Here is a 26,782-nt window from a genome sequence, read left to right on the forward strand (position 1 = left end):
TAAACAAGGACATAGTGACTGCGTACTAGTGCACGAGTATCTCACCATTTAAAGGAGCAGTGTGTAGGGATTTAGCAACATCTAGTGGTGAGGTTGTAGATTGAAACGTGTGTGTGTGTAGAAGAACTATGGTGGCCGACGTGACAATGCAAATGGCCCTTTCTAGAACTGTTGTTAAGAGTAGCGTAGGTCATTTGGAGAATAGCAGAGGTAGAGTGTGTGTGTGTGTGTACGTGGGAAGTGTGTGGTGAAGCGAGAGAGAGAAAGAGAGGCGGCGAATGTGTGTGAGGAACAAGTGAGCTGGTGGATCAGAACAGAACAGTCCAATCAAGTCCAATGTTTACTCTTTCTTTTAGCTCTGGTTTGGTGTCCATGAGCTCCTGAGGGAAATATCTCTTAACTGGTAAATGCTAAAATAAGTAAATTAGGGGGCCCTTGTCTGTGGAGTTTGCATGTTCTCCCCGTGTTAGCGTGGGTTTTCTCCGGGTTCTCCGGTTCCCTCCCACAGTCCACAGACATGCAGGTTAATTGTTGACTCTCCGTAGGCGTGAATGTGAGTGTGAATGGTCGTCTGTCTCTATGCGTCAGCCCTGTGATAGTCTGCCAACCTGTCCAGGGTGTACCCCGCCAATGTCAGATCGGCTCCAGCCCCCTGCCACCCCGAAAGAGATAAGCGGTTACATATAATGGATAGATAAATTAATAATAATAATGATAATAATAAATAAATAAATAAAAGAAGACCAGATTTTCAGTTTTTGTACAGTTTTATTTATTTTTGTATTTTTCAGAGTTGTTTCAAATCATCAAAATGACTTATAAACAGATAAATTATGGCTCTGATACACGGGGAGTGAAGACTTCATTTGACCGTCTCATCCTGGACTGAACCAAGTCCCCCTTTTACAACGTGGACTGTACCAAGTCTGAACCCCCTTGAAGCTGATAAGAGAGCTGCGCCCTGCTTGTTGATGGCCACTACATACAATAACATGATTATTATTTTTCACCATAGTATTCAACTTGTTTTAAGGTCCAGCAGTATTTCAGTTTGTTTGTTTCCTGAATGTGATGGTCATCAGATTGTTGTGGTTTTATTTTGAATACAGTAGTTTTTCTTGGCAGGGACGGATTAGGAGATAACGGACCCCCAGACACAGACATGCAAAAGCCCCCCCCTCGCTCCCTCCTACATAAGAGCAGCCTCCTGGTTTCTCTTTCAGTGACATTTGGCAGCTAAATGTGAAGGAAACTTGATGCACATAAAGAAATTCTAAATCTTTTATTCTGCTGTCTGGTGCACGTCAGCCCAACTAAACGACCTCTAAAACTGACTGAACATCAGACGGCTATTCACACTAATGGTGTTTTCACATTTAGTCCCTTTCAGCCCTCCAAACGAACTCAGAGCGATTAGTCAGCTTTTTCTGCATATATGTGAACACTCAAAAATAACTCAGACCCCTCTGAAACGAACCATACACTCGCCATGTCAACCTCCCACGAGTGTGACACGTCAAAAGCAAGAAACGCTAAATGCCTTGCACATTATCGTAATATTCATGCGCCTTTATGTGCAAACGTGCTGAAATACGGTTTTGTCCGATCCATAACATCAGAACACATCTTAGTAAATAGAAAATGTTTTCACTGTCAGATTAATATGCGCCCATCATATCATCATTACCTGGTAAGTAAATAACATTTAAAGGATGATTTAAAGTAGCGTTCATATGGTTTTTCATCGACAGGTGTCTGAGAATACTCTCTGATTGCTTAGTGTTAACCTTCCCTCTTGTTTATTGACAGCAACAATTCAAACCACATACAGAGTTCAGAGTGAAAACCACAGAATAGTCCTTTAAGTGCTGCTCTGTAGCCAGGGGGTTCAGACCAGGACACACAAACACACAGTGGCAACAGTTTGAGGCAGTTTAAACAGCGTTCATCCTCCGTAAACAGCCGTGTGCTCAACCACACTTCAGCAGCCAGCGTTCAGATCTGTGATTCTGTTGGCGATGCCTCTTCCTGTTGCAGTGCTGCAACGATTAGTTGATTAGAAAATTAATCTGCTAATATTTTGATTACCAATTGATCGTTTACTTTTTTAAAGGAACAGTGTGTAGGATTTCGGAGAATAGATTAACAGAAATGGAATATCATATTTATAGCTATATTTTTATTAGTGTATAATCACCTGTAAATAAGAATCATTGTGTTTTCGTTAGCTTAGAATGAGCCCTTCATATCTACATAGGGAGCGGGTCCTCTTCACAGAGTCCACCATGTTGCTCCGCCATGTTGCTCCGCCATGTTTCTACAGTAGCCCAGAACAGACAAACCAAACTCTGGCTCTAGAGAGAGCCTTTCACGTTGTTACGTTACTTGAAGGCCACCGTAGTTCTCCAACACGCTTGTGAAACTGCGGTAACGGTGAGCCGCAGAGTACAAAACAGTGATACCGGTAATCAGACTTCCGTTGCTCCTTATGTAGTGTTATTATGGTATTATCACGGTTTTGCACTCGGCAGCTCACGTTACTGTAGTCTTGGAAAGGGAGGAGTGAGCAGAGGAGTATTCAGTTGGTTGCAATCTGCAACCTCACCACTAGATGTCACCAAAAAATACACACTGTCCCTTTAATTGAACATACCAATTATTCTGCTTCTGTTATTTGATATCATTATAAACGGAGTATCTTTTGCACAAAACACAACTGAAGACATCGCATGGAACTCTGGGAAATTGTGGTGTTTTCACAATTTTTTGATATTTCACAAATCGATGAACAAAGACAGTAATAAGCAGATTAATCAATCATCAAAATAATCTTTAGTTGCAGCATCAACATTCACTGTTGCCTCAAAATGTTACTAAAGTAGTCTCGCACCTTTGAAACAGTTTAAGGCCAGGGGTACATTAACACTAAAAGAAAACAATAAAAACAACTAACAGCAGAGAAATCAAAGTGATGGCTTTGAATAGATGTTTTGGAAATGTTTTATTTACATTTCAGAGCATTGATGGAAGCTTTGGCTCTTGCAGGATTTCAACCTGTGACGTTTTATTTTTTTGCCAGCAAGAAAATCTTTTTTCCTTTAATTCAGCAGACAAATAAATCCAAAACAAATATTCAAAAAGTCTGAACATTTTTGATCAAATATAAAAAACAGTGAGTCTGTAAACAAAGGCTGAAACAGATTGTTGTCGTCTTTTTGTTTTTGTCAACGCAGGTTTTTTTTTTTCTCTTTTTTGCACGTAAAATATACACCTTATCTTCAGAGGGTTCCTGGGATCCGAACATCCACCAGGCAGAAAACAACAACATTGTACCATCGTAGCATTTATTTGTCTCATTTTTCTGAAAATAGGATCAAGATATGATCTCTCCTATCGTACACAAGCATCCTTCGTGTATCGTCACTCTACGTTTCAACTCATTTATTATTTTTCTTCTCTATCTTTAACATACCGTATAAAAAACATGCACATTCTCTCCCTCCAGCCCACAGACGGTGAAGTCCCAGAGCCGCAGATGGAGCGAGTTTGGCAGAGTGGATTATGGGTAAACAACACACTTCATTATTTACATTTCTAGATTTCTGAAGACCTGAATTTGGATTTGTGCAAGCAGAAAATCTGAGATGCTTCTCTTTAAATCCAACTTTCTGAGCTTTAGAAGTAGAATACGAGTGTGACGCCACCTAACGGGGTTTTTAAACGTCTACACCCGCTCTGTGTCACAACAACAGCTCCAAGTGGAAGATTCCTATTGGTGGCAAAGAGGGTTAAAAGAGGAGACGCCATATTGCGTCATATCATTGGGGTACAACACATGCGCAGTAAAATCTGGTATACATTTGCCGAAAGGCTCACTAACTGGCGCACGACTACAGAACATGGGGATGATTGAATTACTGAAAAGATCTTTAGTAAAAGACGAGGAGTGGGAAAAAAATCGATTCACCTGTGTATCACGTTTTTTACGATTTTGAAATCCATTGTTAAATGCCAGAATCGATATATTTGCTTCATTTGAGTCTATGCAGAGGAATGAGGAAGTTACCGCTTTTATTGTTGTAGTCTGATTAACGTGACGTCATATCTGTTCTGTATCCTTCAACCAAAACAAACCGCAGACTGCCGCGACGAGCCGAAACAAGAAAGTAGAAAACGGAGGGTCATATATCACTGACTGATATATTTGACTTCAGGACATCTCTGACTACATACATGCTGAAAATCAAACATTCCTACTGGTTTAGATATTTTCCAAAGTAAAAGTCCCTAGAAGTGTATGATTCAACTTTTTCCCATGGTCTAGTGTTAAAAAAGTTATAAATCATAATATCGAATCGCAATACTTAAAAATCGCAATACATATCGAATCGGCACCCCAGTATCGTGATAGTATTGAATCGGGAGATAGGTGTATATCATCCCAGCCCTATAAAAGATCATAAACAAATGTTTTCTATTTTAAAATGTTCTATTGTACATCGGTCGCCATCCATTCGAGCGTACCCAAAAAGTTCGGTCAGGCTGAGCGAAACCCAAAGAGCACCTGCGCGGACACCCTCCCTTTATTTCTAGCGCCGTCGGCTGTAACCCTCCAACATCGCAGCTGCAGTTACACTGCACATGTAACATCCCATAGTGACCCAGCCTCTTTCAATAGCCTTGATTGGTGGAATACCACAATAAATGGCCACTTGTTCCATGAGATGTGTCTGACTCCCTAACGAGTCAGAGTTATAAAAGTGAAATAAGAATAAAACAGAAGGTTGAATATCTCTGGCTGCTTTTGATCTATTTGTTACGGTCTACGGGGAGTCAGACAACGTTATAGGAGTGCAATGCTACACGTATTCATTAGTGTTAAACAACAACAACAACAGCTGCCTATATTAGTGTCAGATCTCTCCTCTATCAGCTTCTCTGACAGCAGTGAGAAAGACCTGCAACCTGAGTCTGATTCTGAGCCCTGCAGGTACCCGTACACACTGGTCCAGTATCAGCAACTGGGAAATATCTACAAAACCTATTAAAAGCATGAGGAGCAAAAGAAAATGTTGCTTTCTACTGGAAAGATGTTTGTCCAAACTCGGTCTATCGACGGCTCCGCCAGCCTCTCCTCGTTATAATTAATCTTCACTAACTCACAGCTCAAAGTACCGAACATCTCCTGCTCCGTGTCAAAAACTACAGACAGTAACGTTACAATCAACTTAATCAATATCCCGACATCCCCCCCTTCACTCCCCGTGACAAAACACACACACTCACACACACACACAGAAATGTTGATTTAAAAATAAAAAGAGCAATAAAATAAAAATCTACAAATGCACTTTTAGATTGAAGACATGAAATAAGTCTGACTGAAACCCATAGACGCATGACAGGAAGCTAGGACCATGGCTAACACACACATACACAAGCACACGCGCACACACACACACACAGTCTGCAGCAGAGGGTGCTGGTTGGCTGTCGTGGTCCGGGGCAGGTAAGAAAGAAAACAGATTAAAAAATAAAAACTCCCATGAGTCTTTGGGCTCTTTTGAAGAACTCTCTCTCTCTCTCTCTCTCTCTCCCATATGGGGTTGTTCGTACCGGCTGAGGGGGCGATGATGTCAGCGATGACATCACTTGATCACAGATGATGTCATTCAGTTAGCAACGCCGTCTTCCTGATCGTGGAGTGTCGAACAAAAAGTTACAGGAAGAAACAACCCTTCTTCCTCCTTCCTGTGAGGGTTGGGAGGAGGAGGAGGAGGAGGAGGGGGTATAAGGGAGGTCAAGCTTGGGGTCAAAGGTCACAGGGTGAAGGAGCAGTCAGTGCAGGTTACAAAAGACAAAAAGAAGAAGGGAGAGAGACTGCCCTCCTGTCTACCAAAAAGAAAAAGAGAGAGAGAGGGAGAGGGAGAGACAGATGAGTGCAAGGCTAGCTAGCGGTTGTTCTTAGCAGCCTCCTTAGCAGCCACAATGAGAGGAGTCAGACTGGAGAGAGGCTTCGCCATCTTCAGGAACTGGTGCTGAGAGAGGAGAAGGGACAGAGAGGAAGAGGAGGAGAGGCAGGGACAGAGAAGATGGGAAAGGAAAAGGAGGAAGGGGGAGGAAGAGTGGGTGAGGGAGCAGACGAGGGAGGTGGAGAAAGGTGGAGAAAAGAGAGAGATTTCAGTCCACTGTGTATAAACAGAGAAGACAGACACTCCAGGCTGTTTCTACAATTCATTTCATCATTCAGGAGAAAAATAAAAATAATTAGAGTAAATAGATAGTTGCCATCATGTGTATAGTGAACTTTCTTTAGTCCGCAGCAGGTAAATGGTGAAAAACTATAGAAAACTTGTGATATGAGACTTGTGTTGTACGATACACCGATACTAGAAAGGTAACCGATACCCTGCCGTTAAAAACGGTACGATACCCCGTTTTATTAGTACCGATGCTTTAAGAGTGACAGTGATTTAATACGAGCTGTGAGGTGAGTTGATGTGCGGCCGCGGAGCTGTGTGTGTGTGTGTGTGTGTGTGTGTGTGTGTGTGTGTGCAGCACTCTGCTTTAGAGGACGCCATCAGGTTCATGATCCCGCGGGAACAGGCGGTTATAACTTTGCTGCTGGTGGAGCAAGCGGTCAAAAAATAAATTCTCAAACATTATGTCCCATTTTCACCTCTCAGCTCTGAGTCATCGTACAGTTACACCTCCACGTCTCTACACCTACACAGCTGTCTGTCTGTCTGTGAGCGGACAGTCTGTCTGTCTGTCTGTCTGTCTGTCTGTCTGTGAGCGGACAGCTGAACCTCAAACAAACACTGAGACTGGATTACATTATTATGTGTCTAACCACCTCTAAAGGGCTCCAGACAGACTGAGTGCTAATTGCTAGTTTGACTTTCTTCCAATTCTGTTATTTATTATGTGCCGATTCATGTAAATGTAAACAGGGTCATTATGTACCTCTATATATTGTTCTGTAGTTGTTATAATTACACAAAATGGATCTGGTTACGTTTTATTTTGTCTGGAAGAACCATCAGAATATGTGAAGAAGTTCAGAACCCCTCCTCCTTCATTTCTTCTTCTGTGGTCCCTACTACTGTTGCCCCCTCCCCTCTCCCCTTTTGTACAACTATCCTGTGGGAGAGGTGGGTGTCATTTGTTTTGGATCATTTATTACTATCCTAATCCATCCCATTATTTCTCACACACACACTTCATCCACACAGAGCTGCTGTACCTGCAGTAGCTCCTTCGCCGAGCCTCTCTTCTCCACGTCCATCTCCAGACATCGGTTCAGGAAGTCTCTGAATATTGTCGACAGCTTCTCCGGGTTCTGCAGCTCCGGCGTCCCGTTGGTTGCTATGAGATACAGCGCCTAGGCAACACACACACATGTGAGCAACATGTTAGTCCACATCCCATGAAGCATGCTTAACTAACTATGTGTAGAAAGTCCTTTACTCTGGTGTCATCCAGTGGTGGTTTTAAGAACAACATTGAAGCAGCCACATAGTGATTACAACATTATGGATATTTACAGAGACGCACTGCTATGATAATATGTACTGACCCTAATTATAAAACAACTCTCTTTCTCTCTCTCAAACATCTGTTTGTGAAAAAAATCCTTTTCAAAGATATGAAACACTTTCAGTCCAAGTCTGAGGAATACTGAGTCCTGATACTTGAGCGCTTTTCTCTTGTAAAAGTGAGTTTTATGTGCGCCTCTGAGCGTCTAGGTGTCGGCGTCGGCCTGGTTTTTGCAGTGTGTCCCACACCGTCGGCTCTAGTCTGCCCGTGTCTGAGTTTTTTCGTCCGATTCAGCATGTTGAATTCTTTTTTAATGTAATTTCCAGAAAAAAAAAACTAATTTTATATTCAGTCCAATATGATATTTAATAAATGCATTTGAGTTGGTATTAACTGTCAAACTGTTTTTTTATAATATTCGGACAAAATAACATTTTTTTTCAACTTTTCTAGCTTCTCCCAGCACAGTGACTTCAGTAATCACAGTCTCACCCTGAGTGGATTCTCATTCAGGTACGGCGGCTCCCCTTCCACCATCTCTATGGCCATGATGCCCAAAGACCAGATGTCCACTTTGGGGCCGTAGGCTTTACGGGTCACGACCTCTGGAGCCATCCAGTACGGCGTCCCGACCATGGTGCTGCGTTTACTCTGCTCCGGGGTGATCTGGGCGCAGAAGCCAAAGTCAGCTGAGAGGAGGAGAGAAGACAAAATTAGTTCATGTATTCACAATGTTCGAAACTCACCAATCTGTCAAATTCTGTGATACATTATCATGCACTTTGGCAGCACATTGAGGACCAAGCCGTTAAAAATTCAAGTTTAAAATAGATGCTTGAAATTTCAACACAACCAATAATGTAAATCAGTGATGGGCAAACAGCAGCCAAAACTGTATATATATTACGCCTAGCAAATCGAAATCTTATAGTTAAATTGAAGGGTTATTGACATTACAGAGCCGTCTGTCAACGTCTGTGATGAGCGTTATTGTCACTACCGCATTGCATTGTGGGGCATTTATGCCACCGTAGTGTCCAGCGTTGCATACTGTAATTTTTTCACCTGAAATAGTATGTTAATTCACGTACTGTTGGTTTCGGACATACTAAAATATCTGTTTTAGCGTACTAAATAGCATGTTAGTGTGGAATTTCGGATGCAACCATGATGTTTCATAACCCTACTGTACTGTATCTCAGGGATTCTCAACCACTGGACCGCGGCCCACTGGTGGGCCTCAAGAGAGCCACTTAGTAGGCCGCGAAGGTGCTGCCAAATGGTTAGATTAACCGCTATTTTGTTTTTCAGAGGTTATTGCGGGCTCACTTTTAAAGCTAGAGCAAAGATACTGGCATCATATGAAACTATAAAAACCTAAGGAATCCGTCAATACCAACCATGTCATACTAGCTTGTCAGGAAGGAGGTTAAATAACACTACAAACTTACGCTGATTTTTGGTGAGGAAAAACTGTCATGGCCATTTTCAAAGGGGTCCCTTGACCTCTGAGCTCAAGATATGTGAATGAAATTAGGTTCTATGGGTACCCACGAGTCTCCCCTTTACAGACATATGTGTCACAGATGCAGTGACACAAAATCAAGCAATTTTTGAAGGCAGTAAAAGTGTGTGGTGAGGAAATACGACCCTGAATAGTTTGGATTCATAATGGCAGGCAGTGATGGGTGAGGGTAAGCTGAATATCTATGTGGGTCATTACACCTGACAGTGGCATAACACATTATTTCATAGATCATTTATTTGGGAAAGTGGTCCTCGGAAATTTTTTAACAATCGGAAGTGGGCCTTGAGTTACAAAAGGTTGAGAATCCCTGCTGTATCTGACCATATCAATTAAATATAACTTTTTATCTTCTACTAATAATGAATGGCAGTCTAACAGAAACGGAGCTGATAACTGTTTTGGTAAAGGAGGTTGCGCTTTAACAGTGCTAGACCCAAAGTCCAATAAACATAGAAATGTGATAGGGTAGTTATTTCACTTGTTTAATTGCACAATAAATCACATTGTGATGTGAGCCAATTAAACACGTGAAATGTTGGTATTTCGTCCTCCTTGATTCTGAAATCTGGGATGTGCTACCCTATCACATTTTTATATTTTTTCTCACTGTCTGTGTCCACGGTAGTTGGATAGACTGAACTTCAACACTGGTCAATGAGCTCCCCCTGCTGGTCAACACAAGCAACTACAACAACATTCCCACCCTAACAACTACAAAGCAAGCAGATGTGTGTAAAACATACAAATAACAAAGAAGTAATAAATATTCTATAATAAACATGACATGATTGACTGACTGAGTTTGACGGAGCCGTCCATGCCCAGCAGGATGTTGTCGCTCTTAATGTCTCGATGGATGACTTGGTTCGAGTGGAGGAACTCCAACGCCTGGAGACACTGAGACGGAGAGACAGACGGAGACAAACAGACGGAGAGAGAGAGAGACAGAGAAAGACAGACAGACGGAGATGATGTCAAAGTGGGCGCCTTTCAACCATTTCCAACCAAAATGGTGTCTCATGTCTCATGTCATATGTGTCTTTCATTACCTCTCTACACACAGCAGCTATCTGGGCTTCATCCATGCAGGTTTCCGTGACAACGTCAGTCAACGAACCTCCAGCCAGGTACTCCATCACCACCCACAGCTCGTCACCCACCAGGTAACTATGGAAACATCAGTACACGCAGGGATTTATATTAACAATATGACTTGTATATCAATGAAACCCAGACATTAGAAACCCAGAGGGGACTCACTGGATTCAACTTAAAATAAAATAATCACACTCAAGAAACCACTTTTTCAATTGAGAGAAATTTGGGTGCATGGGCTCAGAAAATCAGCATTTTGTAAATGTGTCCTCAGATTTTATAATGTAATTATTCACTTCCACAGTTAAAGTCATAACCTGGAAGATTATGTCTGTTAAATCACTTTCTATCGCTGAATGAGGTAACCTAGGCAAGCCTTATGCGAGGTCTTTCACAACGGTGGGTTTTAAACTGGTGCACTCGACCAAATTGAGTGATTACACATGATCACAACGTTACACCCTGTTTTGGTCATTCATGCTGCTCTTCTTCCCGTGGACATCTTACGGTCTGATCACAGGTTACGTGATGGGCTACCGCAGTCCCCACCACCGCAGCCCAATCAAACAACATATATTGCTAAAAATGAAAGTCAATTGTTTGTTCCATTGCAACATCGGCACCCAGCAGCAGAGCTACGCTTCCGCCATTCTGGACTGAAAGCGACTACGGACGCCAGTAAAATTTCCGCCTACAAAGAGCCAAACAAAAGTAAAACAATATTATTTCTATTCTATTATCATATATTTAATGTCTCTACTGAAATGGCCTGTGTTGAACAATGAAAACATTATAAATATGCATAATATTATAACTATTTAAAAATGTAAAGTTATAGGGTAAAAAAAGGATGCAAAAATGCAATGAAATGCATGCAATCCAAAATAAATTCATACATGTATATGAAGTGATTAAGTGGCCGAATTTAACTCTGGACTAATGAACTGAATATGAAATAAACAGGAAAAGGCATTCATGAGTTTTGGACACAGCATTTAGAAAGATAAAAAAAAAAATAGACAAAACAAAATGCGTCTTTTGTCAGTCGCGTTTTACAGGACACACACAAACACACGCACACTCACACGCAAACACACAGTAAATCAGTGACAGTTCAAATGTCGTTTCCATGGGGATGACAGCATGATCGCCAGTCTTGTATGTGCTCCTCAATGTCTCTCAAGACAAACAGGTAACTACGGTAACCAGACATCCCTAGACATGTCTAGTGTGTTGGCATGGCAACAGCAACACTGAACTGAATAGCCCCGTCATTGTGGTTCAGTCCTCACAGTTCGCAGCTCAGCGGCGTTCCCCACTGATCCTGGAACATCTGGAACATCACAGAGGTGTTTTCCAGGTTTCCAGGAAAAGTCTGAGAACTCCGTTTACAGCAGGTTGTTGTGTTTTTCAACATGTTTCACATATTTAAAGGCATTCAGTAGGTTTTGTTGTCAGAGAATTAACAGAGAGAGATCTCAGCTGAGTATGAACCTGCCAAAACTGAAAATAATCCTCCAACTTTTAAAGCTGCAGAGAGGTTTATCTGCTGACGGCGCTGTTCAGGATCTATCATCTATCTTCGATCAATCTGTGTGTGTGTGTGTGTGTGTGTGTGTGTGTGTGTGTGTGTCTAACCTGTCCAGGTAGTTGACTATGTTTGGGTTCTTATTTTCCCTCATCACCAGAATCTCATTGATGATCAGCTCCTTCTTCGGCTGCTGCTGCAGGTTCATCTGTTTAATGGCAACCTGAGAGGAAAGAGAAATATTATTCTCATATTCGTGTAACAAATAAATAAATAAAATCACACAGATTTGAAAAGAAACAGCGAGCAGAGAGGTTGGAGAAAGTGGGGAGTACAACAAAAGAAAGACAGATAGACAGGTTTATTAAAAGAAAAAGATAACGTGAGAAGGAATAAAAGAGGACAAAAGGATGAAAAGGGAAATGGTATGAAACTAAAGACAGACAGCCAGAGGGAAACATCTAAATCCGAAGGCAGTAAAAGGCAGTAAAAGGCTGTTAGGCAGCGCAGCCTGACAGAAATTAAAAAGTGAGCACACAGACTAATCCTCAGAGTGAAACTGAGGAGGATTACCCCGACAGATGAGCTGAGCTCCTTTAAAATTAACCTGAAAGTCACAGCTGATGAAGCCAGACTTAAATCCAGTTACTGCCACAATGTTCTCACTGTGCAAACTCCACCTGAACGTCCTGCTCTGCTGCTTCATTTCACCTGATTAAAGGCCGACACGCTTCCTTTAAACTTCCTGTTAAGACTGTTAAAACATCTAGCATCTTCTGACCCCTCTGAACTGAGAAAGGCTTTCAGTCTGAACCTTATTGCTCCATATATTTGCAATTTAAACCTTTAAGTCTGGGAAATTAATTTGCTGTACTTTACTTTAAACTTTCTATAGACTCTGGCCTTTCAGCAAACACTTAAACTGAACACTTTGTATGAAGTCATCTTCATCATCCTGGTAGTGAACTTTATTGAAGGTTGAAAGCACAATCTTTGATTTGAGTCTTTACAAAAACGGCATCCTTCTGTGGGATTTTTGGACATTTTAGCAGCAGAGCTCTACAGACGTCGGTCTGTCAGTCAACCATTCATAGTCAGACAGAAATATCGTAACAATTATTGGATGGATTGGCATGAAACAGTTTAACCAACATGTCTTTTTAGTACTGTTAGTATTCCCTTTGTAACTGGTGAGTGAGACTGGCTGTAAGCTGGAGGAGGATAGAGAACAGAGGGATGTAGGAAGGAGAGAACAAATATTGAGGATGTTAAATGAAACCGACCTCCTGTCCTGTAGCGATGTCTATCGCTGTGTACACCGTCCCAGACGCCCTGAAAACAGTCAGCAGAGAGTTCCAGATAAACATCATGTCATCATTGCTTTGTTGGATGAAAGATTTTTTTAAATTTCTTTAAGGTCACCTTGAATATGTGCAGGTTTCACACCCCTAAGTTACTAACTAATGAAGTATTCAAACAACCAGGAGACGCTTCACATCGTCCTATGTCAGAATTAAATCTAACAATTTAAACTGAACTAGTTCATTCAGTTGAATACGCCACAATACAGCCTGGGTGGCATTCAACCAATTACACGTTGCCTTTCAGGGCTTTGGATTTACCTTCAGATGTTTTTCACTGACCTGAACGAATCTTTGTTATATTATCCTATCCTTGTAAATCTAAATCGGTCTAAATTTGTACACGCCTGACATCAGAGTGTCAAGAAGAACACTAAATAACGTTGCAAACTTACGCTACATTTTAGCGAGGAAAAACTGCCATGGCCATTTTCAAAGGGGTCCTGTGACCTCTGACCTCCAGATATGTGAATGAAAAAAGATTCTATGGGTACCCACGAGTCTCCCCTTTACAGACATGCCCACTTTATGATAATCACATGCAGTTTGGGGCAAGTCATAGTCAAGTCAGCACACTGACACTGACAGCTGTTGTTACCTGTTGGGCTGCAGTTTGCCATGTTATGATTTGAGCATATTTTTTATGCTAAATGCAGTACCTGTGAGGGTTTCTGGACAATATTTGTCATTGCCTATGAACTGTGATGCTACACTTACATAATGTACATTCAAACTGAGTAAATTAACCAATCACAGTAGAGTTATGATGCTTACCCCTGTCCGATCTTCTCAAAGCGTGTATATTTCTTCTTGGGGTCTCCCACACTGACGATCGTTCCTGAGTCAAAGACAGACAGAAAAAGAAGCAAAAACTCAGTGATTGGTTGATCAAAACAAACAATAACGTATGAAGAGAAAGAAAACGAGACCCTTTAGTCCACAGCTGAACAGCATTTCTATGTTGTTTTTACTGAACCGCCGAATCTGAATGGATCGTTCTATCCATCCAGATTCAACTCTACGTTCATCACACTCAATGCAGCATGCTGACTGGAGGAAAGAGGAAGAGAGGAAGAGGAGAGAAGAAAAGAAGAAGAAGACTGAGAGAACGAACGAGGGATGAGACAAAAACTAAATGGAAATGGAAAAGAATTCATGAAAAAAGTTTGAAAACAGTCATTCAGGAAGAAAAATGTGATGAAGAAGAAGAAAGAAAAGTAAAACTGACAGAAAGATGGGACAGTAAGACTGAACAGAAAGGAAGGAAGAAAAGAAAGAAATGAAGGGATGAGAGAAGAAGGAAGGAAAGACAGAAAGAAATGAAGTAATGAAAGAAAAAGGAAAAATGGAAGAAAGAAAAGAAAAAGACGGACAAGAAAGAAAGAAAGAAAAACAAAAAATGAAAAACAAAAGAGAAAGGAAAGAAAGAAAGAAATGAAGAAAGAATGAAAGAACAAACAAACAAAAGAAAAATACAGAAAGAAGGGATGAAAAACAAAAGAAAGAAATGAAGGAAGAAAGAAAGAAATGGACGAAAGAAAGAAAAAAAGACAGAAAGAAAGAAAGAAATGAACAAATGAAGGAAGGAAGGAAAGAATGAAAGAAATGACAAAAGAAAGACAGAAAGAAGGGATGAAAAACAAAAGAAAGAAATGAACAAAAGAACAAACAAAAGAAAGAAAAAAGAAAGAAAGAAAGAAATGAAGCGAGGAAGGAAGGAAGGAAGGAAGGAAGGTAAGAATGAAGGAAAGAAGGAAGGAAGGAAGAAAGGAATGAAAGAAAGAAATGACAAAAGAAAGACAGAAAGAAGGGATGAAAAACAAAAGAAAGAAAGACAGAAAGAAATTAAGCAATGAAGGAAGGAAGGAAGGAAGGAATGAAAGAAATGAGAGACAGTTGAGTCTGTAGTCTGCAGTTTTGTAATCAGAGTCCACAGCAGGAAAGTGATTAGAGGACAAAAGTTAGAGTCACTCTGTAACCGCAGGAGACGATGGACAGAGAGGACGACCAATCAGACGAGAGGATTGGACAGTGGGGGCGGGGACAGTGGATGTCAGGTCTGTCGGTCAGAGAGACAGACACACAGACAGGAAGTATCCTGGTCTTACCAGCAGAGGGAGATCTGAGCACATCTGGACAGGCGTGGGGCATGATTTAAAAAATATATATACAGGCTTTTATTACAAATACACAATAACACAGTTCAATATGGGGAGAAGAAGATTTTAAATATGTGCTTTTATTCTGAAGGGTTGTGGCATGATTTTAAACTCCTTTGTCTTTGAATGGACCGTCCTCATAACAGAGAGATTCGCTGGTTATACAATGTCGGTCCAACTTCATACCGATAAGTGTTTTTACTTCAATTTAATTTGATTTTAAATAAAGAGTGTTACCCTTTAAGTCGAGGCAAAAAAGACTTTCAGAGACAAATCCTCTGTGTGAAGCTTCTGTAAATATTCACATCATGTTAACTGCTACGGTTACAGATGGAGAGCTTTAAGAAGAAAGGCTGCGGTGCAACAAACCCCTGAGGACAAGTCAAACACTTTTATATGTGGTTCGTTTCTGAGAAGACAAAACCGTTTTCCTGTTGGCGTCTGTTAGCTGTAAGAAGACTAGAACATTAACACTTCAATGAAGTAAACTTTTTAACAGGATCATCTGAACACTGTGAGACGCTGCAGGCGGGTTATTTCGTTACAAGTGATAACGTTATATAACATCTTTCACATCCCACACTAGAGACCTCTGTGTGTGCTATACAACCAGTAGTTTAATCACAATATGGAATAAAGTCTTTCTACATGGAACAGCCAATGTGTTATGGCAGATTAGAAAAATACCAGATTCACACGAGAACATATTTGTATCACATATATGTACTATTATTAGATCTATGTTTTCTGAGCTCTGCTTGTTAAAAAGTATTTGCTGCACCAACCTGACTTGAGCCTAAAATAAATTCACACCCTCCTCCTCCTCCGACAGAGAGAGAAAATGTGTGTGTGTGCATGTAAAGAGAAAGTGATGAAACACAGAGTCAAAAATAAAGAGTGTAAATGAGACTAAAATTAGCACTCGGAGACTCGCTGAACTACAGCTGGTAAAAAACTGCATCACAATGACGATTACTATTTATAGACCAAATAATTCACAGGTCACACAATATACTGATATTATATAATATTGATATTTAAATGTTAGGCCTGTGCAGTTAAGACTTGTATGTAACTTTTGTTAAAGAAAAAGACACCATTTTCAAAGGGGTCACTTGACCTCTGACCTCTGACTGTATGTGAATGCAAATGGGTTCCATGGGTAATTCATAAATATGTATAAAATAGAATATAGAATAGAATATATGCTGTATGATATCAAAACTAGGGATGCACCGATACCACTTTTTTTCAGACCGAGTACAAGTACTTACATTTGGGTACTCGCCGATACCGAGTACCGATACGAGTACTTCTCTGTGCCAAAAGACCCTCGTTAACAGCCATCTGGAGGTTGTGAGCCCTACACGGCAGGCTGGGGAGTCCCGCATACGAGGCGGTGCGCCGCGACCGGCTCTAGGTTGGCTTGGAAAGGCTCGGGGCGAAGGTGCTTCCCGGGGCCGTGGACAAAGCGTCACCGGGGCAGACTGTTTCTTAGTGCGCCCGACCGCTTCGTGCCCCCATGGCGGAGCTCTGCTCACGTAAAAGGCGCCAGGGGTCTGCGGCGATGTCTGCAACCCACCCAACCCGTCTTGATACACGGACCAAGGAGTCTAACGCACGCACGAGTCAGAGGGTGCAGGCAAAACCCCGTCTCGCCCGCACCGTCAGAGAGGTGGAGCGTGAGCTCGTGCGATAGAACCAGAAAGATGGTGACGAGAGGTTAACGTCACGCTGCCGTAAAGTGGTATCGATGCCGTTGTATCGAAGCCGTTTTGTGAGTACGAGTACATGAACACAGTATCGGACAGGATACCCCATACTGGTAAAGGTATCGGTGCATCCCTAATTAAAAGGATGCGAAGTCTATATAAAGATCATTTTTAAAGGTACGAGGTGCGATTGAGTGAATGAATGAGCCTTACGTAGTTTCTCCAGGATCTCCTCGTCCGACATCTTCTTCTTCCTGGTTTTGTCCTGGGGGCGGGGCACAGAGGGCCCGGGGGCGGGGCTTGCACTGGGAGGGCTGCTGGGAGCTCCCTCTGCAGGCGGGGTGGGCGTGACAGCGGCGGCGGCGGCCGTCGGCGGGGTGATGGGGGAGGTCGCAGCATCTTTGGTCGGAGGAGGAGGGAGGGGCTCGATCACTGAGCGAGTGTATATCTGAAAGAATAAGTTAAAATATGTATAACGATCAAAAGTCAGAGAACATACTTTAAATATTATTAAATCGTTCATCTTGCTATATATTCTTATCTTAATATGTAATCCATGTATTCAAATGCAGCTTGTGCTAACTGTAAGAACAGGAAGTGATTCATGTTTAAATGTTGTAACTGAGCTGGGAGGCATTTGAGTGCAGCTCCGCTTTCACACTGTCCGGACGATAAACAACAGAGAGAACAGAGTGAGTGAGTGTGTGTCTGTGTGTGTGATGGTGGGAGCTCCAGTCAGGTGCACTAGACTAGTCACCGTGGAAACGGCGGTGGCGCCATGGAAGCAGCCTCTCAACCGCCAACCTGTCTGACAGAGGAGCAACAATGTATGTGTGTGTGTGTGTGTGTGCGTGTGTGTGTGTGTGTGTGTGTGTGTGTGTGTGTCTGTGTGAGGAAAGAACATAAATTAAAAAAGGAATTCATGAAGTTGTTTGCAAAAGTGGGTGTGTATGAAGAAGTGAAATGTTTACTGTGAATGGAGAGAGTGAGGCCTCTTCTCAGATTAGTTAATCTCATAAATTCTGTTCTCACATCGAGTGTGTGTGTGTGTGTGTGTGTGCGTGTGTGAGATCCTCGCGGAAACAGAAAGCTTCTTTGAAAGACGGTTTCTAAATGAAAAACCTCTGCTTCCCCTGTGACTGACACACACACACACAGGTCTTTGATTATTAGAGAGTTGAAGTGAGGCAGGAGACAGGTCCATTTAAAGGTTAACGGTGTGAGACATTTAATGAACAACTGCTACCTGGACATCAGTAAATGACTCATGTGGGACTGTTTAGTGGGACAGAATTGACTTATAGAAAACACAGTGCACACACACACACACACACACACACACACGCACGCACACAGTGTGTGTGCGTGTGTGTGTCGGAGGGAGAAACTTTAGGCTTTTGGCGATAAGTGTTTTTGTGTCTGTCTCATTGAGTGTTGTGATATTTGTAAGTGAGCTAAAATCAGGATGCAACATAATCTTTCTCTACATATTATGTATCTTTACCATCAATATATAGACGGCAAACATATACACCGATCAGCCATAACATTAGGACAGTACGGGCACCCTGACCCTGTCTGCGGCTACGCAGCCCCGTACGCTACAAACTGTGATGCAATGTGTGTTCTAACACCTTTCTATCGGAACCAGCATTAACTTTTTCTATTGGATCGGACAACACGGGCTAGCCGTCGCTCCCCACGTGCATCAATGAGCCTCGGGTCTGACCGGTTCTCCTTCCTTGGACCACTTTTGGTAGGTCCCGACCACTGCAGACCGGGAACATCCCACAAGAGCTGCAGTTCTGGAGATGCTCTGACCCGGTCGTCTAGCCAGCACTATTTGGCCCTTGTCAAAGTCGCTCACATCCTTACGCTGGCCCATTTTTTCTGCTTCCAACACAAAGTTCAAAGTTCAAAATGTTCTACTTGCTACTTAATATATCCCGCCCACTGCCATGTGCCATTGTAACGAGATAATCAATGTTATTCACTTCACCTGTCAGTGGTCTGAATGTTATGGCTGATCGGTGTATACATATATATATATATATATAGATATAGATATAAAAAAAGAAGGTACGTTTGTTTGAGAAGTTTCTTTTGAAAACACAAGATTAATGAGGCTGTAATTATTACAGAGATCAGGGGTGAAAAAACATTCAGACGGGATTAAAATCACTGCAGAGCAGAGATAATATTAAAATCACTCATCCTCCCCGAGAGAAATAAATCCAGTCTGATAGAGGCTTCAAACCTTTTATTTCTCTTTGTCTCTTTTGAGTGTTTCTTTTATTCTTCCCTAATTTGCTCTAAACATCATTGTGCATTCACTTTAGTATCAGAACGTGCATACTGTTTCCCAGTCACACTTAGTTACACTTCAACTGACACTTTTTTAGGAGGAAATCAGTCACAGTATACGCTAGACATCTAGATTTATAAGCGTAATTATAATTATTTTTGTTATTTTTAATGATTATTATTTTTTTTTTCTTCTTCTTTTTATCCATCTTCTAATCTACTCATTTATCTATATGTTTTTAATTTGTTCGTTTATTTATTTATTATTTTTTATTATTTGTGGAATTATTATTATTATTATCATCATCATTATTACTTATTTATTTGTTTTACATTAACATTTTTCTGTCTATGTAAGGCTGTGTATGTAGGTGGGTGTATGTTAGTGTGCATATGTATATGTATATACAAATATGGATGTACGTGTGTATGTGTAAGTCAGTATGCCATTAGCCCATTTTTGCCATCCCTAGTGTGGGTGGGGAGGGAGGGGGGGTTTTTAAACCTGAAAATGTTTGCCATACATTTTATGTACTTTCTTTCAATAAAGCATTGAAACCCAAAATAAGGTGTTTCTATATATCAGCATATATATTTCTTTGTATCAGTTTTTTTGTAACTTCAATTTTAAATGTTTAGTGTGTGTGTGTGTGTGTGTCCTTACTGATTTGGTGTGTTCTGGTCGGGGGGGCGATCACCGGCGGGGGCTCGGCATCTTCTTCATCGTCGTCCTCGGATACGGTTGCTATGGCGGGTGTCTCCGACACGGCCTTGGAGCTCTGCGTGATGTCACAGGGGGAGAGAGGGCGGAGCCTCAGTGACATCACCGTCACATGAGCCAACACCAGACCCATCATTGCTTCCTACGGTTACCGTCTCTTCTTCTACCGCTTCATCTCAAGTCCTCCGGCCCGTCTTCTTCTCTGCTTGTTATTTCTCTGAATTTAACTTCCTGTCTTTCCTGCCTCCCTCTCTCCGTCTTTCGACCCCGTTTCATCGCCCTCCTCTCGACATCACTGTTGATGTCTGAAAGCTTTCGTCATGTCTGGCTCCTGATGTCACTAGTCACACATCCTCCCCTCCATCCCTCTCTTCTTCTTCTTCTCTAGTCTATCTCTCTCTCTCTCTCTCTCTCTCATAGTCTGATGCTCGGCTGGTGGCCAAGCTGCAGAGACAGAGAAATGGTGAAAGGACGAAAAGATGCTGATTCACAATGCAGAGAGAGAGAGGGAGAGAGAGAGAGAGAGAGAGAGAGAGAGAGAGAGCATCTCTAGGTGTGGCATCATCATCATCACTTCCTCCTCCCTCCTTCTCTTTATTCTCACCTTCATAGTTTTCTTTAAAGGCACCTTTCAGACATTTGACTGCAGCAGAAACAAAACTGATTCCACACAGCTCCAATCTCAGAACACGGGGGTTGCTGGTCCACAGCTGCCTCAATTGGTTAGTTTATTTGTGTTATTGTGTGACTTTGGTGAATCCGAACTAACCAAAGTCACAAAATAACACAAACTAACTAACCGATCGAGGCAGCGGTGGACCAGCAACTACTATGTTCTGAGAGGTCAAATTACTGTTATTTTTCAATGGAGTCTGGTGGCTTTGAAGAGAGCAGAGATGGATACAACGGCTTTTTAGTTGTCTAAAATGCGTTTAGCTGCTGCCCCCGTCCACAGCAGTACATTGCTTTGCTCCCGTGCTGGTACTCCTGTCTGTTTTCCCCAAACTGGGGGTGTGCCGACCGTCATCTACTGTAGGTAATACACTGACTACGATAAGTACCTCATACAACCCCACTTCAAAACACCTGAACTATCCCTTTAAGATGCATGTTGGGACTGTGTTGATAGGAGAGGTCTTACCGTTGTGGTGGAGGAGCTGTAGGCATCTGCATTTTTATCTGCAGGGAAAAACAATAAGAGAAATTTTAAGAAAAAAACAATAAGGAGGAAGACCAAGATGTGCACGTGTGTGTGTGTGTGTGTGTGTGTGTGTGTGTGTATGTGTGTATACCTGTGAAGCTCATGTATTTCTGGCTGTTGGCCGTTTCTTTTGAGTCGTAGAACTTTAAAACGTCGAGGACGGCCTGAGGATTCTTCTTCTGCTCCAGTTTGGTGATGTTGGACGTCTGCAGGAGCCGGGCCCACTGCTCCGGCATGCCCTACACACACACACACACACACACACACACACACACACACACACACACACACACACACACACACACACACACATAGTTTTACTTCTTTTTTGATTCCATGTACACTGTGTATTTTTTACTTATTTATGAGCCGTGTCACATATAGAGAGGCGAAGTCCCGCCCCTTCACCATGGGACCTTATTCTGGGAAAAAAAAGAATACAGTAGTCAATGACGAGAGACAAATATGTTTTGAATTGCGCCATGAATCACACATATGTTTGTCAATGTAAAACAAAAGTCAACAAAGTCTCTGTTTGGTCGTAGTATCATTTAGTTTTGTGTGAAACCGCTCAGTAAACTACATCGCACGTCTCGCGCAATATACGCCACCAACACTAGCTAGTTAGCTAACTTAGCTATGATCCACGCACAGATGAACCGTTATCTGACCTGATGTGTTTTATTCAAGCCCCCAGGAAGAGCGCCGACTGTCGATCCCAACTTTCATAGTGGCCAACTGCAACTTCCGTGTCACGTGATACATTGGGCCCAAAAATACTTTTTCCCATTAAACTTACATTTGGAAAGAGACGTCTGTAACTCAGTGGACATTTTCTTTTTAGGTGAATCAACTTCCCAGTATGACACTCTAATAGCCTTTATTTAAAAAATGTAGTTCTAAAAGTTGTAAAATGAACTAATAGCCGAATACAGAGTTATTTCCCTTCCTCCGTTCATGTGAATGAGACCCAGACCGAGGCTGGAGTGCAAGCCGTGACGACGGCGTGACGTTGGGACCCCGTGACCGAGTCATGTGACCGAGCGGACGCTACTGCGCATGTTTCATGTGCCCAAGATCCGGGTACTTTTCCAGACGGAAGTCGAGCCATTTAGGCTTCATGCGCCACTGAGCAACTTTCATAGGAATGAAGGGGGCCCCGCCTCCAACGCTGTATCCAGTTCTCTTAATACATCCATGGTTTTATCCAGAGTCTCCTGGTCTTTTTATCAGCCGGGAAGAGAACGAACGATCAGACCCGTCGCTGGTGTTCATCCCGGTAGGAAACACACAGACATCGTAGCTTCAGCGAGAGAGACGTCACTACCACACTTTTGGGTGTGTCGTCTTTTTAATTACGTATTTTCACAGTCTAATCCTTCAACGGTTTTACAACAAACTGACTTTCTTAACTTGCACAATTAGCTGTTTATTTGACAAACATCATATGGATGCTTGCCAACCCTCCCAATTTTCCCAAGAGGGTCATGTTTTTCATCGCCCTCTCCCGGTTTCTACCAGGATCACAATTCTCCCGTATTTCTCCCGATTTATGACAAATTTTCACACTTAACCCATTTCTGGCACTGAACAGTCTGTATAATCCCTACTGTTTCCACCCGGATGACAACAGAGCTAAACTAAATGTTGTTTCCAGGTGGAAGTGGCGTGCAGCGCACAAAGTTGGGCTTAACTCGATGCAGCGAATAGTCGTTGTGAGGTGATGCAAGCCGTTGGAAAGAACGGGTTTCAGAGCGCAGTGGTGCCATTGTCGCGTTGTGTCTGAAAGGACCTTCAGTGAGTGAGAGAAGGAGAGAGAAATGGAGAATACTAAGAGAAATAAATACTCAAGCAGGAACAAAGATAAATAAAACTGATGAATATTAGTTTATGTCAGACATTCACACACCCCGTTACACCAGAGGGGCAAATTATAGTTTTCTTTCCTGAGAGTTAAAGGTTAAATTAAAAGTTTAACATAAAAATGCTGCTGCAATGTAGTTAGTATTTTGTTATGTTTACTATTTTAAAGTCACCAGAATGCAGGAAACAAAGACTCTGAAACTCTGAGGACCCCCAGACCCCCGCTTTGGTTTTGAAATCCTCCCTTTGTTTAAGGTCTCAAGGTTGGCAAGTACGATCATGCGTGTTTCATGGCGCAATTCAAACAGGATCAAAAATAAATTTGTCTCTCTCTGTTGACTCGTTCATATTTTTTCGGAAATAAGATCCCATGGCGTTCCACCAAAAGAGGCGGGACTTCACATCTCTATTTCCATTTGTTTTATGAAGCACAATAAGTTTCAGACGATGCAACAACAAGTTATTGTTGTAAGGAAGACACACACATACACACACACACAGGCACAAACCCACACACACAGAGTCTTCCTATAGAATCCTAACAAGGCCGTCTTGTCATATTTGTACTTCAGTCACATAACTGGGTCACATCTCTATGTTCTCTCTCTCTCTCTCTCTCTCTCTGTACTCGTCTGTCTGGGTCAGTCCGTCACTCTCACGCCTCTACTTCCTACTCCATCTCGCCATCCCTCCACTCTATTCAGGTCTCATCTGTCCTCAATGTGACACCATCATCTCATCCATCTATCTACTGTCTCTGTACACCGCTCTGTGGTGTTTTACTCAGATCAATACAACCTAAATATAATTCAATGAGTAAAAATGACAAATGTTTATGTGCATGTAGATGTGTGTGTGAGTGAGAAGAATGTCCCACATTACAGAGAAGGAAGCACACACACACACACACACACAGTTTAACTCCCAGCTAAAAGAGCTTGATCAGGCGGATCAAGTGAGTCAGCTAAACAAGGCTTCTTTGTCTAATGTGATTATTTAAAAAGGTTCATTTGCCAAGTGTGTGTGTGTATCAAACACACACACACACACACACACAAACACACACTTGCACGCATCACTGACCTCGGGTCCTTTGGTAAGCAATTAAAATGTGATGTAAAACACACCAGACGCACAAACGCACACCACAGACGGCCGGTACATCTACACACAAGGGAACAGACACACAACAGCACACACACACTTACGGTAAACTCCCCGGTGACGGCGTCGAAGCCGACATGGATGGTGTGTTCAAAGTCAGACGGCAGTGAAATCTCTGGACGCTCCTTCTTCTTATAGGCTGGAGGGAAAAAGACAGAAAACAGATAAACTGATTGTCATAAACAAGATGTGCCACATTATACTTGTTGATATTGATATTTTTCAGGATTATCCAGGAATTAATTTCCCTTTAGAGTAAAAGGTTTGAAAACGTGCACATAAACAAAATGATTTGGATTCCTAACTTGGCTGCAGACGAGGAGCAGAGATGCTCGTTGCACCAATTCAATAATTAAACCGACTGTAACAGAAAATCCTTAAGGAAACTTCTTTTTTAACCTCTTAGGGTGCTGGAAGGTGTGGTTCTCCAAGACAGACAAAATAAATACAAGAATAGCTCCACAACTAGCAGGTCTATCTGCATGATCTTGGTCTCTATGGATAGGTAAGACCTCAGAGAATTCATCCCTAGTGGCAGTGACATTGTGACTGTTACTATGCCTGAGTAAACTGTGATGAACCGAGGAAACACTTTTATCCTCTCCTAATATGTTTTCTAGATCAGACAGTGGATAACACCATTATAGCAATGATGCCATGCACAGAGATGCCACTGAATTCATTCAGCAACTCCTTGACTACAACTGTGCCAAAGCAGATATAAATAACACAAAGCACATAGATTCTACAAAGGTTTTAGTCGGGATAGAACCAGGAGGACTCTCCATTTGGCACAAGTGTGCCAAATGGGTTTTCTACCTCTTGAAAGGGAATCTGGCTTTAAAATACTACTGATATAGCTTTCCATATGGCGTGCTGGCAGTGACTGGGGAGGGATTGTTTTATTGTTTATATACATCCTTTGTTTTGACTTGTTTATTTGTTGGCATTGGTGCCAGCTGCTAATAATGTATACTCATACCTGTCATTCTTTTTTGGTTACCGAATAGCGCTGTACTTTTGCTATATACTGCAAAAAAAAACAATAAAAAGATCTTGATTTAAAAAAAAAAAATACTACTGATATCCATTACAGGAGGCTATGTGCACACAATGGAGCCTTTGGCCATGACATTTACCATGTGCATCATCACATTCTAGCATTGTGCATCAGTATAACATCAATAAAAAACTACTACATTGTATAATTCTGACTCCAAATGGAGTAGTTTTATTATAATAATGAGTAAGTAGAACTTAAATAATAACAAATAAGATCAATAACAATGTAAATGAGATAACAAAAAAGAATCCAAAGTCAAGTATGTACATTCAATTATAAAAACGGTAAAAATATTATTAAGTAAAAATACAATTTCTCGTGTGTTGCTTTTGTAAGTAAAATATTGAAATCGTTGCCAAACAAACATTGTTTGGACAAAATACAATTGCAGTGTTGTTTTAGTAGCGTTAAGGCCTCGTCTTTTAGAAACTATTCAGAAAAAAAGACCACCACAGCATTTTATGAAGTTTTTAAAGGCAGTGATTTAACACACAGCTCAGAAGAACCCGGTACCGGGTCAGTCGGGTAAAAGAGGTTCAGTGCTTTACTAGAGTGTTGACACAATCCCAACTGTCCCTCACTGTGATCTCAGTACTCACTCTTATCGCCTCCTCCCGTCAGGATGAATCGGATCGAGCGGTCCTTCTTCTTCTTGTCCTCCGGGTTTGGCGGGAGGGGTTTGGAGCCGTGGTTGAGGGGGGCGGGGTCCTTGTTGCAGGAGCCGATCATGGTGCTGGTATTCCTCATGGGCGGAGCTGGGGGCTTGTCCTCGACCTCCCCATTATCTGACATCTTCAGCTAGGCTGCAGCCGGCCGCTCCTGCACAGAAACACACAAATCACAGGGGAGGAAGGGTGAGCGGTGGGGAAATCATCAACCAATCACACGGGAGGGAGGGTGAGCGATTTAATTTGTTTTTCTTAAATCAGAAATTTCAAGTCCAAGCTAAAGAAAGAAAGATAAATACAGTTTCCATTTGCTCACTGAGTCGTCTGTTTGATCTACAAACACGATGCTGACTAAACCGTGGTGTGTGTGCGTGCGTGTGTGCGTGTGTGTGTGTGTGTGTCTACTGACTCAGCCCTAAATGCTGTGAGAAGGAAAAGAGCAACTTTCTGCTTGGTCAAGAGATGAGAAACACACACTCACTTTGTTGTGTAAGCACAACCTGTACACACACACACACACACACACACACACACAGCTGAGAGGCAAAGAGGGACATTTTAATGACTGGTTTCACCACAACACCCTCATATAAAAATACACACAATCACACACTGCAAGCTAATCTGCTCTGCTAGAAGTCCCACAAGGAACCAGGAGAGTCTATTTGGGTCAGAGCTACACTCAGACACACACACACGCACACACTCACACACTCACACACACACACACACACACACACACACACACACACACACACACACACACACTTATATATATTAAAAAACTAAAACGAAGCATTGAAATACTGATTTGGAGGTTGATTACCATGACAACTGTCGAAGCTTCGGAGCATTGTGGTCAGTCCTAATTAATCC

General features: G+C 42.0%; 1 protein-coding gene across 1 annotated transcript in view; it reads right to left on the minus strand.

The window, feature by feature from the left end:
- Positions 1–4,375: 4,375 nt before the first annotated feature.
- pak1 (p21 protein (Cdc42/Rac)-activated kinase 1) overlaps positions 4,376–26,782 on the minus strand; it is an 86,285-nt gene continuing 63,878 nt past the window's right edge. The window contains 15 exon segments of the mRNA XM_037775550.1: positions 4,376–6,038; positions 7,247–7,384; positions 8,032–8,228; positions 9,865–9,964; positions 10,117–10,234; positions 11,801–11,913; positions 12,974–13,022; positions 13,826–13,889; positions 17,136–17,370; positions 19,891–19,914; positions 19,916–20,005; positions 21,089–21,126; positions 21,240–21,387; positions 24,220–24,314; positions 25,838–26,057. Of these exon segments, the coding sequence (XP_037631478.1) occupies positions 5,952–6,038; positions 7,247–7,384; positions 8,032–8,228; positions 9,865–9,964; positions 10,117–10,234; positions 11,801–11,913; positions 12,974–13,022; positions 13,826–13,889; positions 17,136–17,370; positions 19,891–19,914; positions 19,916–20,005; positions 21,089–21,126; positions 21,240–21,387; positions 24,220–24,314; positions 25,838–26,030 (1,689 nt within the window). The 5' untranslated portion in view covers positions 26,031–26,057 and the 3' untranslated portion in view covers positions 4,376–5,951.

The sequence above is a fragment of the Sebastes umbrosus genome, chromosome 7, assembly GCF_015220745.1.
Source record: "Sebastes umbrosus isolate fSebUmb1 chromosome 7, fSebUmb1.pri, whole genome shotgun sequence".
NCBI classification, from domain to species: domain Eukaryota; kingdom Metazoa; phylum Chordata; class Actinopteri; order Perciformes; family Sebastidae; genus Sebastes; species Sebastes umbrosus.